The following is a 15,231-nucleotide window of genomic DNA, read 5'->3' as shown; positions in this document are numbered from 1 at the left end:
AGATTCCACCTAAACATTAGGAAGAACTTCCTGACAGTAAGAGCTGTTCGACAGTGGAATTTGCTGCCAAGGAGTGTGGTGGAGTCTCCTTCTTTGGAGGTCTTTAAGCAGAGGCTTGACAGCCATCTGTCAAGAATGCTTTGATGGTGTTTCCTGCTTGGCAGGGGGTTGGACTGGACGGCCCTTGTGGTCTCTTCCAACTCTATGATTCTAAGTGAGGGGGGCTTACCTGCCCCCTCCCTATATTTTGTTCAAGTTGACACCCTGAGATCAGGCATCCCGGGTCCTAGTCTGGCACACTTACTGCCACTCCACAAGGCTAGCTTTTCCTACGGCCAGAACAAAGAAGCGCTTGCCATTATTTTACATTGCAAACTGCCCTGTGATCTTCGGAATTCAAATTTAATAAATAAAATACATTGCACAACTTAAAGGGCATGCACACACACAACAGAATTAGCGGTTTTTAAAGTAGGTAAAAGGTAAAGGACCCCTGGACGGTTAAGTCAAGTCCAAGGCGACTATGGGGTTGCAGTGCTCATCTCGCCCTCAGGCCGAGGGATCCGGGGCATGTGGCCAGCATGACTAAACCGCTTCTGGTGCAACAGAACACCGTGACAGAAATCAGAGCGCATGGAAACGCCGTTTACTTTCCCGCCACAGCAGTACCTATTTATCTACTTGCACTGGTGTGCTTTCGAACTGCTAGGTTGGCAGGAGCTGGAACAGAGCAACGGGCGGGGATTCGAACTGCCGACCTTCCGATCGGCAAGCCCAAGAGGCTCAGTGGTTTAGACCGCAGTGCCACCCAACATATTAAAAGGAGAAGAGGAAGTGAGCTACCTGATTCCAATTCAGACCACTGGGCCATTTGGGTCAATATTGTCTACCATGACTCCAGGGTTTCAAGCGAGAGGTTCCCCCCCCCCCAATCTTGCTAAGAGATGCTGGGTGGGGGGTGAGCCTCTCCCTCCCTTGGCTGGAGATACTAGAGACTGGCCCCGGGATCTTCTACCTGCAACTCTTATGCTACGGCCCTCGTCCCCGGGAAAAAAACACTTAACCTCAGGGGAGCAGTAGAACAAACGCCACCGGCATGAGAGATTATGCCTCTGGTGCAATGTCCCCAAGGTCTCTTGCCTCCAGATTTGTAGCTTAATTTTGGCACAGAGCTTTTGGGGGACGGGGGCAAGCTCCGTGTGTGGATCAGCCGCAGCCTCTTTGTCTCGGTTTTCGTGCGAAAACTGAACTCTGCTCATTCTCGCTCCCCCTTCTCTCTTTCCTTAGCGCCTAGACGGATTTCCACACTGGAAAAAGCTTACGCTGCTCTGCACGGTACGTTGCTCAGTGGGTGCGTCATGGATGGTAGCAGACAAGAAACGCTTGGCTAAGGGCACATGCGATTAAACCGAGCGGCTGTGGAAGGGCCCTGGTGGGTTTTTAATAGCTGGCATCGGCTCCTGAGATCGAGTGCCGAGAGGACTGCTTGGCCCCCGGGGACTGTAGCTGGCATTTTAGGAGTGCCGTGGAGCTGCTAAGCCTGGCTACCCCCACTACCCGCCAAAGAGGCTGCCAACCCTCACCATTTCAGGGATCTATTGGGGGGGAATATTCCTGCATTGCTGGGGGTTGGACTAGATGACCCTTGTGGTCCCTTCCAACTCTACAGTTCTGTGATCCTATAAAGAACAGGTGGCAATGGGATGGAGGGAGATGGCAACTTGGCTGGGAAAGTTGCGCCCTGACCTGAGCCACATTTATGCCTTATGTTTAAAGCAACATGGTTCCACATTAAACAGCCATGGCTTCCACCAAAGCATTCTGGGAATGGTAGTTTGTTGAGGGTGGCTGAGAGCTGTTAGAAGACCCTTGTTCCCCTTGCAGAGCTATAGTTCACAGAGTTGCATGGGAAGAGGGATTGACTGTTAAAACCACGCTGGGAACTGTAGCTCATTGAGGGGAAGAGGGGCCCTTCCAAACAACTCTCGGCACCCTTAGGAAGCCACAGCTCCCGGGATTCTTTTTTGTGGGGGTGGGGGTGGGAATCTACGGCTGTTTAAAGTGGCATAGCATCGTGCTTTAAATGCATGGTGTGAATATAGCCCTGGTTCAGCTTCATTCTTTGCTTCCCTCCCAAAGGCTTCTTTGAATATTTAAAATAAAACTTAACCAGGCACAAGAGATCAGATTGCAGATCTATAGGTTGATTCTTACCCCCACTTAAAGTGAGAATAAGCAATCTTAAGAGTTGCACCCACTTTTTGCAGTGGAAAAATAGACAAGATTTATTATTTTATTATTATTAATTACCTGCCTATCACCCAAAGATCCCACAGCGGCTTACAACAATTAAAACGCAATATTAGAGACTATTCCAAACAATTCAAAATTACACCAATAAGATGGGTCCTAAAAATGTACACCTCAAGTTTAAAAAGCCAAGTGTGTCTTCCACATTCTCTAAAAGCTGTATTGCGAAAATACCACGTGGGGAGGGAAATTTCACAACTTAGGGACTGCCACAGAGAAGGCCCTCTCTCTGTGTGGTCAGGTGAGGTGAGAGTTGGGAGATTCAGGACAGACAAAAGGAGGTGCTTCATTTTACAGCTGAACTGTGGCACTCGCTGCCACAAGATGCAGTGAGGACCTGATCCTTGGACAGCTTTCAAAAGGAGATTAGGCAGAAGGATAAGACTATGGATGACAAATAGCCATCAGGATTAGTGGCAGCGTGCCCTTGAAGAGCAGTCGCTGGGAAGCAGCCACCACAAGATTAGTCTATGGCTCCCATGACCTGTTCATAGCTATTCCATTGGGGGATCTGGTCTGATCCTGCAGAGTTCTCCTTATGTTCTTAGGTTAGCTAGAGAGGACCTTACTCCTAGGCTGAAGGAGCTGACCAAGGCATTCTACAGTAGCCATGAATTACAACGTCTCTGCATTTTATATCTCTCATTAATTGCAATTGTCAGCAATGGCATCGGAGTAGGTCTTTGGGGCAGAATAAGGAAGAAGTTTGTTTACTTTTTTGAACTATTTATAGACAGCACTTCCATTAAAAAAAATGCAGCATGCAGAATTACTGTGAGATAAATAAAAACAGCAGTAAATTCCGGCTGGCCAAAAAGGAAAGTCACCTTGCAGAGCGCTGAGTAACAGTTTATAGGAGACGCCTGAAGGAATGTAGGGATAATTCCCGCCGAGCCTCTAGCGGCAGGGAGTTCCACAGGGCACAGATTGCCGCATTAAAGGCTTGGAGGCCTCTAGTAAAGACTGGCCAAACCCCAGGGGTGTGAGGAACCTCAGGGAGTGGCCATCAAAGGATCGACGCAGAGCATAAGGAATGAGATGGTCCTTTAGATACTTTGGACTCAAGTTGTGTTGAGACTGCGGGAGAGCGAGATCATACTCACATCCGGCCCGTTGGGACTTCTTGCGTCCTCAAGAGCAACTCAAGGGGTGACAACGGCTGCATTGGCACCCAAGGGTGCTTCCAGGATGATGGGATTTTTGTGACCTTGCCCACCACTATGAGTCGCAATGATGGAACGGGAGCAGTCAGCCCCTGGTGCGCAATGGCACCTTCTGAAGCACACCAGTGGCTCCTGAAGCACACTGGTGGCCCCGCCATTTCCCCCATCGATGGTGCGTAGCTGGGGACACACCATAGCTGGAGGAAGTCTTGTACATCCTGCATAGCTATCTTTTTGAGGCCGGCCTCTGCTGTCGCGAGGGGCTTGAGCAGCTGTGCCAAAAGCCAAGGTTTCGGATAAAAACGGTCCAGACTTCTCTGTCCTTGCATTGCACCCAATATTCACTGCCTGAGGCAGGTGCAGGGAACCTGCAGCCCTCCAGGTGGCGCTGTACTAGGACTCCCATCGGGCATTGCCAACAGTCAGGCATTATGGGAATTGTAGCGCAACAGCAGTTAAGAGCTGCTCAGCAGGTGGAAGAGGATCACAAGAGGTGGTGGCCTCTCCTTCCTTGGAGGTTTTTAAGCAGAGGTTGGATGGCCATCTGTCATGGATGATCTAGTTGAGATTCCTGCATTGCAGGGGGTTGGACTAGACGATCCTCAAGGTCCCTTCCAGCTCTACAGTTCTATGATTCTGTTAGCACTCAATGAACCACAGGTTCCACATCCCCGGCGTAAACCCTACTGAGTTTGAGGTACCGTCAGTGTGACTCAATGTGAGGCAGCTTCCTTTGCTTGGTGCTGTTTCAAACCGAGCAAAATACCCAGCCGCGTTTTTCAGTCCAGAGTTTGCTTTCTTTGTCTGCTACCATCAACACACCCACGTCTGCCAAACTGAGCATAAGTGGCGGGAAGCTCAAAGAGCGAAGGGGAGGCCGAGCCCCTTTCCTCCGGATCCTTCTAAATCCTTCAGGCCAGGCACCCCCAAACTTCGGCCCTCCAGATGTTTGGGACTACAATTCCCACCTTCCCTGACCACTGGTCCTGTTAGCTAGGGATCATGGGAGTTGTAAGCCAAAACATCTGGAGGGCCGCAGTTTGGGGATGCCTGCTTCAGGCCATCTTTCCACCCTGATAGCATGAAAAGCTGCAGACCTGGGTGGCAACAGGCCATAGATCATCTTCTTCCAACCTGGTGCCCTTCTGGGTGCTTTGGACTACAACTCCCATAACTCCCGGCAAAGCTGTGTTGGCTGGGGCTGATGGGAGTTGTAGTCCAAAAAGTCCGAAAGGCACCAGATAGGGTTGTCATAAAGTGCCTGTGTTGAGGACCCCAGAGGGCCAGATCTGTATCAGTCCTGCCCCTCAAGTACCCAAGCTGACCCACACCTTCAAACTGGCTTGCAAATTTTTAATTTGTTTATTAAATTTATATGCTACCCTTCATCTGAGCCTGGGGCTTCGCAACTATGACATAGTGAATTGAGCAGAATGGGAGGCGGAAGGCAGGGAGGGGGAGGGGGACGAATTTTGGCCTTGTACAGGGTGCCCCTGAATTTTTAAAGACCAAGGGCGAAATGCCTCCCACTCCTCACATTGAAGTGGAGTCTTCCTGACAGTAAGAGCTGTTCGACAGGGGAATTTGCTGCCAAGGAGTATGGTGGAGTCTCCTTCTTTGGAGGTCTTTAAGCAGGGGCTTGACAGGCATATGTTAAGAATGCCTTGATGGTGTTTCCTGCTCGGCAGGGGGTTGGACTGGATGGCCCTTGTGGTCTCTTCCAACTCTATGATTCTAAGTCCAGATGCAGCTCCTACACACAAGCTAGACAGTTAGCCAGTGCAGTGTAGTGGTTAGATTGTCGGACTAGGATGTGGGAGACCAGAGTTCGAATCCCCACTCAGCCAAGAAAGGTCACGGGGGGTGAAGCGTGGACCAGTCACCCTCAGCCTAGTCCACCTCGCAAGGTTGTTTGGGGGATAAAATAGGAAGGCATGCGTACGCCACCTTGAGTTCCTTGGAGGAAAGGCGGGCAGTTAACGTAACGAGCTAAAATAAACCAGGCGGAGGCAAACTACGTGTCACATGCAGTGGGTTATGTCAGCAACCGGATGGGTGGGAGGAAGCGCTCTCAAGGTTACAGCTCCGCTTCCTGTCTCCGCAGACGAGGATGACGCCAACCGCTTAGGCGAGAAGGTGATTCTCCGAGAACAAGTGAAGGAGCTCTTCAACGAAAAATACGGTGGGTTGCCTTGCTCTGTGAGCGACACTAGATCTGCCGTGGTGGCGCTGGCGGTCAGCGAAAAAAAGGTTTTGCCTCTTGCCCAGTGATATCCAATGATGGCGCCAGGAGAACCTCCCCGGGAAAGCATTCTGTAATCAGGGGGCAACCACTGAAAAGGCCGTGCTCCTCTCGCCCCTCTCTGGGCATCCCATGGAGGGGGGCCTCAAGAGGACCACTGCAGGGTCTGGGTTGGTTCCTAAGGGGAGAGGTGGATAATTTTGGAATCACAGGAAACGCGGGCTGAGTGCACCTCAGTGAGGCAGAGGGGCAGCAATAGGAAGGCTCAAGGAGGCCTTGTGTAATCTGGCCTCCTAAACTCCAGCAAGTGCAGTTGTTTGTGAAAAAGGCTTCAGGAATACAGTGGTGCCTCGCAAGAGGAATTTAATTCGTTCCGCGAGTCAATTCGTTTTGCGAAAAATTCGTCTTGCGAATCGCGGTTTCCCATAGGAATGCACTGAAATTTCTTTTTTTGCCCATAAGGTAAAGGTAAAGGTAAAGGGACACCTGACCATTAGATCCAGTCGTGAACGACTCTGGGGTTGCACGCTCATCTTGCATTATTGGCCGAGGGAGCCGGCGTATAGCTTCCAGGTCATGTGGCCAGCATGACAAAGCTGCTTCTGGCAAACCAGAGCAGCACACGGAAACGCCGTTTACCTTCCCGCTGTAGCGGTTCCTATTTATCCACTTGCATTTTTGACGTGCTTTCGAACTGCTAGGTTGGCAGGAGCTGGGACCAAGCAACGGGAGCTCACCCCGTCACAGGGATTCGAACCGCCGACCTTCTGATCAGCAAGTCCTAGGCTCAGTGGTTTAACCACAGCGCCACCTGGGTCCCACCTGGCTCCCCGTCAGGGAATCGAACCCCGGTCTCCCGCGTGACAGGCGGGGATACTCACCACTATAGCCCATAGGAACGCATTAATTAAATTTCAATGCATTCCTATGGGAAACCGCGATTCGCAAGACGGATTTTTCACAAGACGAATTCGTCTTGTGACTCACCATCAGATCGCAAGACACATTCGTCTTGCGAAAAATTCATCTTGCAGGGCATTCGTTTTGTGGGGTACCACTGTAAACCCTAAGGAAAACTCCATACCCGCTGCCTTGCAGGACATCTTGGGGAGAAGAAAGGAGTAAACCCTACACAAAATCTAAGACAGTTGGATGCTGCCTTGTGCGTCTCCTTCCGGCAACTCCTGCAGCCAAGCTGGTGCCAAACGTATTGCTTTGCTTTCCTTTGGACCAGCCCTGTTGTCTGGGCAGCCCAGGTCACCTTGCGCCCCAGGGAGGTCAGTCCAATCCTTCTAACTCAGCCAAAACAACACAGGAGGCAGCAGTTATGAGTTAGCGGTCTCTGCCGCTGCAGCAGGTGCCAAGATTCTCCCGGGGTTTGACTTCACCCGTGGGTGGCACACTCCATTCTCTCGCTTGACAAACAGCACACCACACGTATCTCTCTGTTACTTCCAAGTCTGCTTGCTGCCTCCTTCTGCCCAGTTCGTGAAAGAGAATAGGCCAACTAACTTTTACTCAGAGTAGATGTTCACAGTTACGACTTAGGACCAGCCGTTCCAGGGATGTTTTGGAAACCACAAACAGGATGGGGACCAGGCCGGTTCCCTTTTTGCTGTGAGTTGTGAAAGCGTTCTCCGTCTTTTGCCTTTTGCATCTCACTACAGTGGAACCTCGGTTTATGAACACCTCGGTTTACGAATTTTCAGTTTACGAACGCCACGGACCCAGCTGAAACGGATTAATTCACTTTCCATTACTTTCAATGGGAAACTTTGCTTCAGTTTATGAACGCTTCCGTTTATGAACAGGCTTCCGGAACCAATTACACCCATGCTTCGGGTTAAGTACGCTTCAGGTTGAGTACTCCGCGGACCCGTCTGGAACGGATTAATCCACTTTCCATTACTTTCAGTGGGAAAGTTTGCTTCAGTTTATGAACGCTTCAATTTATGAACAGACTTATGAACCAATTGTGTTCATAAACCGAGGTTCCACTGAATATCCTTCGCTGTTGTTACAGGAGAAGCTCTGGGCCTGAACCGACCCGTCCTGGTGCCATACAAATTGATCAGGGACACTCCCGATGCCATCGAAGTAACTGGCCTGCCGGATGACATTCCTTTCCGAAACCCCAACACCTACGACATCCACCGGCTGGAGAAGATCCTCAAAGCCAGAGATCGTATCCGGATGGCGGTTACCAACCAGCTTCAGTAAGGGCACCCCAGTTCCCACCTCGCACCTCCGAGCGCTTCTGTTGGATATGTAATGTCACAGTGGCCTCTGCTGGCCTTAAACCAGAACTGCTTTGTTGGTTTAATTGCGGCAGAATTGCAGAAAGTGAATTTATCAGAACATACAAACACAAGTCGATTCATTTATTTACCGCATTTTCCTCCACAGCACCTGGGGTCAAAGCAGTTCACGCTAAGAAACAATCTAAAGATGGTAGTTCAAAAATAATGGCTAGCCCCCTCCCAAAGTATAATATCGCTGGATAGCTCAGTTGGTTAGGGCGTGGTGTTGATAATACCAAGGTCGCAGGTTCAGTTCCCTTATGGGACAGCTGCATATTCCTGCATTGCAGGGGGTTGGACTAGATGATCCTCAAGGTCCCTTCCAACTCTATGATTCACTAATAACATAATAGCATATGATTGCCAGCTCATTTCTGGGCCCAGTTCAAGTACTCACATTGGTGTTTAAAGCTCTAAATAACTTAGGCCCCAAATATCTGAAGGATCATAAAACATTAAAAACGGTTTAAAACATTTCAAAATAACAGTTGCTAATTTGTATTGAATTGTTTTAGTATATACCGTCTTCGTATTATTTTAAAGAGAAGTGGTACATAAAACTTTTTCAATAAACAAAGGCAAGCAAAAACAAAACAAAACCACAGTTTGAAACAAATTACACTCACCAGAAAAGAGGGGGTCCTAAAAAATAGACATCACAAGGGTCAAAGGCCAAGTTAAAGTGGAGCATTTTCAGCATTCAGTACACGAGAAAAGGATCTGGGGGTCTTAGTGGACCACAAGCTTAACATAAGTCAACAGTGTGATGCAGCAGCAAAAAAAGCTAATGCTATTCTAGGCTGCACCAACAGAAGTCTAGTGTCCAGATCAAGGGGCGTAATAGTACTGCTCTATTTCGCCTTGATCAGAACACACCTGGAGTACTGTGTCCGGTTCTGGGCACCACAATTAAAGCTGGAATGTGTATAGATGAGGGTGACCAACATGATCGAGGGTCTGTGTGAGGAATGGTAGAGGATCTGTCTGGAATTGTTTAGCTGTGATTCCTGTATTTCAGGGGGTTGGTCACTAGATGATCCTTTAGTGCATTCCAACTCTGCATTTCTATGATTCTATGTTTCTGACAGTAGCCCACTGGGCAGGAAAGAGATGGGAGAGAAAATAGGAAACCAGGAGGGGAGGGGGGGCTTTTATTGACCCCAGATTGATGAGCCCTGGGGGAGCGTCGTCCTTGCCAGGATACGAAGCTTGTGCATTCTGTTATACATACTTCCCTGGGATTAAGTCAATGGAACATACCTCTGATTACACAGATAAAGGCACCTCTTCTGTTTTGATTCCAAGATTGCAGACTTTTCACAGGGACTTCCAAACTCTTCTTTGTCTGTGAAACTTTGTCTTGTTTCATTTTCTTAAGAATCACCATCAATCTTTCACTATGCAAATGCCATATTTTTTTATTTATCCATTCATTTTTATTTCTTTTCTTTTCTTTTCTTTTTACACTGCAGGCCCTTTGCAGACCTAGGATCAGAGGCCAAACAGCCAGGTAGGTTGAAAAGCGAGGCGGAGGGGAGATTAAAAACAAACAACCCCCAACCCCAAAACAGTCTCTCTTTGCCCGTAAGAACTTCAGAAGAATCCTGCGAGTCTCTTAAAACTTCTAGTAGGGGGAGGATGAGATTTTAAGTGGGAGAGGGTTGTTGTTTAATCCTTCCCCGCACTCGTGGTTTCCGCACAACTAGGGCACTGAAGGTGTGTGTATTGTGTTGCGAAGAATAGTGGGGTGGGAAGCAGGAGGGCTGCTTCAGTTCCCGTTTGAACCCATGTCCCCCTTGGATGTCCCTAGAAAACGATAGCACCATTCCCAAACGGAAGCGGAAGAGGATTTCGGAAGGGAATTCCGTGTCCTCCTCTTCATCATCATCATCATCTTCCTCCTCTTCAAATCTGGAGTCCACGTCAGCAACCAACCAGATCTCACTTGTGGTAAATATACACCAAGGGGCTTGTTTTTTGCTGAAGGGGAGGGTCAGTCTGAGTCTGGACTGCACCACCTCAGGCTGTGGATCGGGCCTCCCATCACACTGTTGACATGAGTCAGCAGTGTGATGCAGCAGCTAAAAAAGCCAATGCAATTCTGGGCTGCATCAATAGGAGTATAGCTTCTAGATCAAGGGAAGTGATAGTACCACTGTATTTCGCTCTGGTCAGACCTCACCTGGAGTACTGTGTCCAGTTCTGGGCACCACAGTTCAAGAAGGATACTGACAAGCTGGAACGTGTCCAGAAGAGGGCAACCCAAATGGTCAAAGGTCTGGAAACGATGCTTTATGAGGAACGGCTTAGGGAGCTGGGTATGTTTAGCCTGGAGAAGAGAAGGTTAAGGGGTGGTATGATAGCCATGTTCAGATATATAAAAGGATGTCATATAGAGGAGGGAGAAAGGTTGTTTTCTGCTGCTCCAGAGAAGCGGACACGAAGCAATGGATTCAAACCACAAGAAAGAAGATTCCACCTAAACATTAGGAAGAACTTGCTGACAGTAAGAGCTACTCGACAGTGGAATTTCCTGCCAATGAGTGTGGTAGAGTTTCCTTCTTTGGAGGTCTTTAAGCAGAGGCTTGACAGCCATCTGTCAGGAATGCTTTGATGGTGTTTCCTGCTTGGACTGGTCTCTTCCAACTCTATGATTCTATGACTGAACGCACAGCACGTCCGCTGCGTTCAAAACCCAGTGTTGCCCTAAAGAGGATTCAGATGGAGGGCTTTATCAAATGCTAGTGCTGCTCAGAGTAGACCCACTGAAAATAATGGGCATTGCTAACTTACAATCACATAATTGTAGAGTTGGAAGAGACCCCGAGGGTCATCAAGTCCAACCCCCTGCAATGCAGGAATCTCAGCTAAAGCATCCATGACCAATGGCCATCCAACCTCTGCTTAAAATCTTCCAAGGAAGGAGAGTCCACCACCTCCCGCGGCAGTCGGTTCCACTGTTGAACAGTTCTTAGTGTCAGAAAGTTCTTCCTGATGTTTAGGCTGGATCTCCTCCCCAGAGCAGCAGGAAACAAGCTTGCTCCATTTTCCACAGGAAGGCCCTTTAGATATTTGAAGGTGGCCCTCATACCACCTCTCAGTCTTCTCTTCTCCAGGCTAAACATCTCCAACTCCTCAACTGTTCCCCATCAGGCTTGGTTTCCAGACCCTTAATCGTTTTGGTTGCCCTCCTTTCCACATGTTCTAGCTTGTGAACCGGCCTGAGAAGGCTTATATTTGGGGCTAGAAAAATATCCCCTAGACCCAGGGAAACCAACACGGTATCCTCCAGATATTACTAGACAGCATCTCCCACATCTTTGGCCATTGGTGTAGCAGGCTGGGGCTGATGGGAGTTGCACTCCAACAAATTTGAGGTGGCCCACATTGACTACCCTTGGTCTAGACAGGCCCCATTATAGAGCACTAGCTTCCTGGAATCCCTTGGGGGTTCTTTGTTTGTTGGCTGTTTCGAGGGCTGCATCTACACAGCTATAAAAAAACATTCTGAAAACGCTCTGGAAGAAAAACCATTTTAAAGTTCACAATGGAAAAATTCATAGAGTTCTGATTTCAGCTCTACAGCACCATCTGGTGTCACAGTGTTATAACACATTTATAATGTTTTATGTTTACAAATGTAGCTGAGTCCTTGTACTCATTGTGGTACATTAGCCGATTTGGTTAAAAGGCTTCGTGTTTAATAAAAGCACACTGTAATTAACCAGGTATAGTGCTTTTTTTAATGCTTTAAAAAAATTAATTGCTTAAAAATCAGTGAGTAGCAGGCAGTAGCTTAGAAAAAATGAAATTCCTTCTCTTCTACCAATCGTAGATGTGTGTGCTGTGTTTGTAGAGTGTGGGAAGTCATGTCCAATTTTCGGTTGCGCCCCCAGCTGGCATGCCAAGGGTAAAAGTGGTTTGGGGGCTAATGAAGGTTCTCAACCCTGGTTTAGCGCTGCGAGATCAAGCTCGTCCCTGTTCTCCTTTCCCAGTGTGGTTGCAAGGAGATTGTAAGCTTCGATTAACCACAGTTTCGTGTGTTAACCCAAACCGTAAACTATGGTTCATCTTAAATACAATTAGCAAAAACAAGCCAGCTTCATGACCTATGGTTTGAAGGTTGACTTGCTGCCATGAACCATGGTTAGCTAATAACCACTAACCATAGTTAAAGACTCATTGCAGTTTGTCCAGGTTGGAACATCACCAAATAACATGAAATGCAAGTGAAAACTTCCAAACACCTCCTGACAGTCACACCAGGAGGAAAGGGGAACAGTGCAGGTCCAAGGCTCACTGGCTCTTCCGAGTTAATGTTCAACTATGTGCAAATGTAGCCATCCCATTTGGCCCTAATGCAGCCCAATATTTGCAGTGTTGCAATGTCCTTTTGTGTTTTAAAATTCATTATTATTATTATTATTATTATTATTATTATTATTATTATTATAATGAGTTTTCCCCTCTCTTGCTTTCCCCCCCCAGCAATGGCCGATGTACATGTTGGACTACGGAGGTCTCAACGTTCAGATCCCAGGACCCATGAATTATTGAGAACTCATTCACCGAATTGGAACCTCAGATTATATAACACACAAACACACACACAAAAAGAAATCTCTGACGATGTGTAATTTTTTTGTACAAAGTGTATATTCCAATATGTATCGATGCCTTTTAGTTTTTCCAATGATTTTTACACTATATTCCTGCCGCCAGGGCCTTTTTGAATAAAAAAAGGAAGTGTTGCCTTGCTCTTAAAAAAAAATGTTTTAAAGTTATTGTTGAGCACGTCTGCATGCTTACGGAGAAGGAAGTCCCATTGAAAACAGTAGAATGTGATGCCAGTTCTTGGAAGCCCTACCTGGTAGTAGGCCAGTCCCACCAAGCCAATTTGGGTCTCAACTTCTTACTATTATATTTATTACACAGCCTTCATCAGAGGGTCCTGGGATGGGTAATATAAAATACAGTATTAAAAATGATTTAAAACAAATTTCTGTTGCACTAGAGTGGGTACTAAAATACATATATCTTGAGTGTTCAGAGGCCAAGGCAGGGATTGTCAACCTGGTCCCTACCGCCCACTAGTGGGCGTTTCAGGATTCTAGGTGGGTGGTAGGGGGTTCTACGGCACAAGCTGAATCCTCCTTCCATCGAGCACTGGTGGGCGGTAAGGAAATTTTACCATCAAGAAAGATGCATTAGTGGGCGGTAGGTATAAAAAGGCAGTGGCTGAGGAACCCTCTCTGGAACCTGGGGCAGGACACTGAGGGGCGGGGCAAACCGCCCAGCAGCGCGCACACGACGTCCGTACGGACTGCGCACGTGCGGCATCCCGTACAGATGGCGCACGAGAGCGGCAGCCTGTACTAACTGCGTGCGCCCTCGGCTGCTCTACAGATGGGGCAGCAGGCCATCTTGTCACCCCCTGAGTGGTGCCCGGGGCGGCCCGTCCCCTCTACCCCCCTTTCGTACGCCCCTGTAAAAAGGTTGACTACCCCTGGGCCAAGGCAACAAAAGTGTGTCTTCAGCATATGAAAGCTGTATAATGAAGGAGGGAATTCTACAACTAAAGGACTGCCGCAGAAAATGTCCTCTCCTGGGCTACCACCACCTTCGAGCTTCTGAGGGTCCCCACCTGCTGGTCTTAACATCCAGGGGGGTCTGTAGGGCCTGTTAAGCATCACTTGGCTTAGTTTTTGGCCCATGGAGGTGCAGCTGATAGAAGCAGCTGAATGTCACGAGCTCCAGAGGGTCACAAGCTCCAAGGAGGGTCAAGCCTTTGACCAAACGCCCAAGAGAGCATAGCCCCAACAAGCAAAGGCCAAGCATAGATAGTCAGCTTAGGTCCAAAAAGATGAATCAGAAACAAGGTCAGGGAACAGTCCAAGGTCAATCGCAGACAGTGAACTAGAAGCACATCTAAGTAAACAACTAGAAGGCTCAAGAGAGAGGTCTTATCTACTGTGGCCTCCTAAACCACTTCCTAAGCACAGCTGCTGGTCATGAAGAGATTCCTTACAAAGACACTTGTGTCTGTCGGGTGCCACTACCGAGAAGGCCCTCTGCTTCGCTTCCTGTAGCCTCACATCTTGCAGAAGGAAACCGCCAGAAGGCCCTCAGAGCTGAACAATGGGGGTGGAGACGCTCCTTCAGTTACACTGGGCCGAGGCATGGTGGCAGAGGGCCTTGTTGGGCCTGCCCGTGGTGGTGGCAGCTCCCCGGGCCTCGTGGCCTCCTCCCAACACGTGTGACGTCACAGGTGTTGCACGTGTGACATCACACGCATGGAACGAGCCCCCACAATGTTGTGCAGAACTCGGCGCCTTTGGTGATATCGCAGCGGGTGTTAGGCCTTCCTCCTGGACCAGGTCTTGCATTGCTGGTGCCCCAGATGATCACAAGTGTTGCTCATATGTAGTCAGGCTTGTGTTCTATGGATGGCTTTCATAAGGAATCTCTCTTTCTCTCTCTGCCAAAATTGCAAGAGAATCCCATGATTGCTTTATTACTGTTTTCCCTCTGCTGCTAATTCTTGCTGTTTCCCACAATCACCCATCTTTTCACTCGTCTCCTGCTTTCCACGCAAAGCTTCTGTATATAACATAATTATATGCAGAAGGGACTTTTTGCTTCATTGCAATTAAGAGGCGGGAGCTGCAATTCTTCCAACCCCCCCCTCCACGCATCCTTTTACAACTTTTGAAGGAGTTTGACGGTTTATTTGTTCATGTTGCACATGCTTGCACGCTCCAAATTCAATCACGATCCTTGTTAGAAGTGGCGAAACATGAAACGGGTTTATTAAGAAAGGAAGGGGGGAAAGAGTGTCCTGAGCAGATGGCATCTCAATGGAGCTTAATTAAAGAACGACAGCTTTGATTAAAACCGTTCCTTGGAAAGCGACGGCGCTGAGATGTTGGAGAAAACAGGTTATCAGCATCTGCAGTCTTACCAAGAGCTAGGGATCAATCTACTATCGAGCAGAACTTGGTGGGATACAGCCCTATTTATTTATTTGCATTTATTATTCCATTTACGTCCCATTTTACATGCTTCTCCCTCCAAGGAGCTCAAGGTGACACCCAGACTTCTCCCTTTCTTAGTTTTAACTGCACGAGAACCCTGTGGGGTAGGTTAGGCTGAGAGATGGCAAATGGCCCCAAAAGTCACTCAGTGGGCTCCAGGGGATTTGAACCCTGTTCTCCCA

General features: G+C 48.3%; 1 protein-coding gene across 4 annotated transcripts in view; it reads left to right on the top strand.

Annotated features, from left to right (window-relative positions):
- GTF2IRD1 (GTF2I repeat domain containing 1) overlaps positions 1 to 13,266 on the top strand; it is a 101,893-nt gene extending 88,627 nt beyond the window's left edge. For 2 of the 4 annotated variants that reach the window (XM_060268566.1, XM_060268567.1), the window contains exons 22-27: positions 1,288 to 1,335; positions 5,578 to 5,655; positions 7,739 to 7,931; positions 9,488 to 9,525; positions 9,826 to 9,965; positions 12,504 to 13,266. In XM_060268566.1, the coding sequence (XP_060124549.1) occupies positions 1,288 to 1,335; positions 5,578 to 5,655; positions 7,739 to 7,931; positions 9,488 to 9,525; positions 9,826 to 9,965; positions 12,504 to 12,572 (566 nt within the window). In that variant the 3' untranslated portion in view covers positions 12,573 to 13,266. Of the gene's footprint in view, positions 1 to 1,287; positions 1,336 to 5,577; positions 6,260 to 7,738; positions 7,932 to 9,487; positions 9,526 to 9,825; positions 9,966 to 12,503 lie in introns of those variants that run through there. The other 2 variants (XM_060268568.1, XM_060268569.1) reach the window with 2 other exon arrangements.
- Positions 13,267 to 15,231: the final 1,965 nt, after the last annotated feature.

Source organism: Zootoca vivipara, chromosome 15, assembly GCF_963506605.1.
Source record: "Zootoca vivipara chromosome 15, rZooViv1.1, whole genome shotgun sequence".
Taxonomy (NCBI): Eukaryota; Metazoa; Chordata; class Lepidosauria; order Squamata; family Lacertidae; genus Zootoca; species Zootoca vivipara.
Note: the sequence above shows the minus strand (reverse complement) of the source record. Positions and strands in the feature narration are given on the sequence as shown.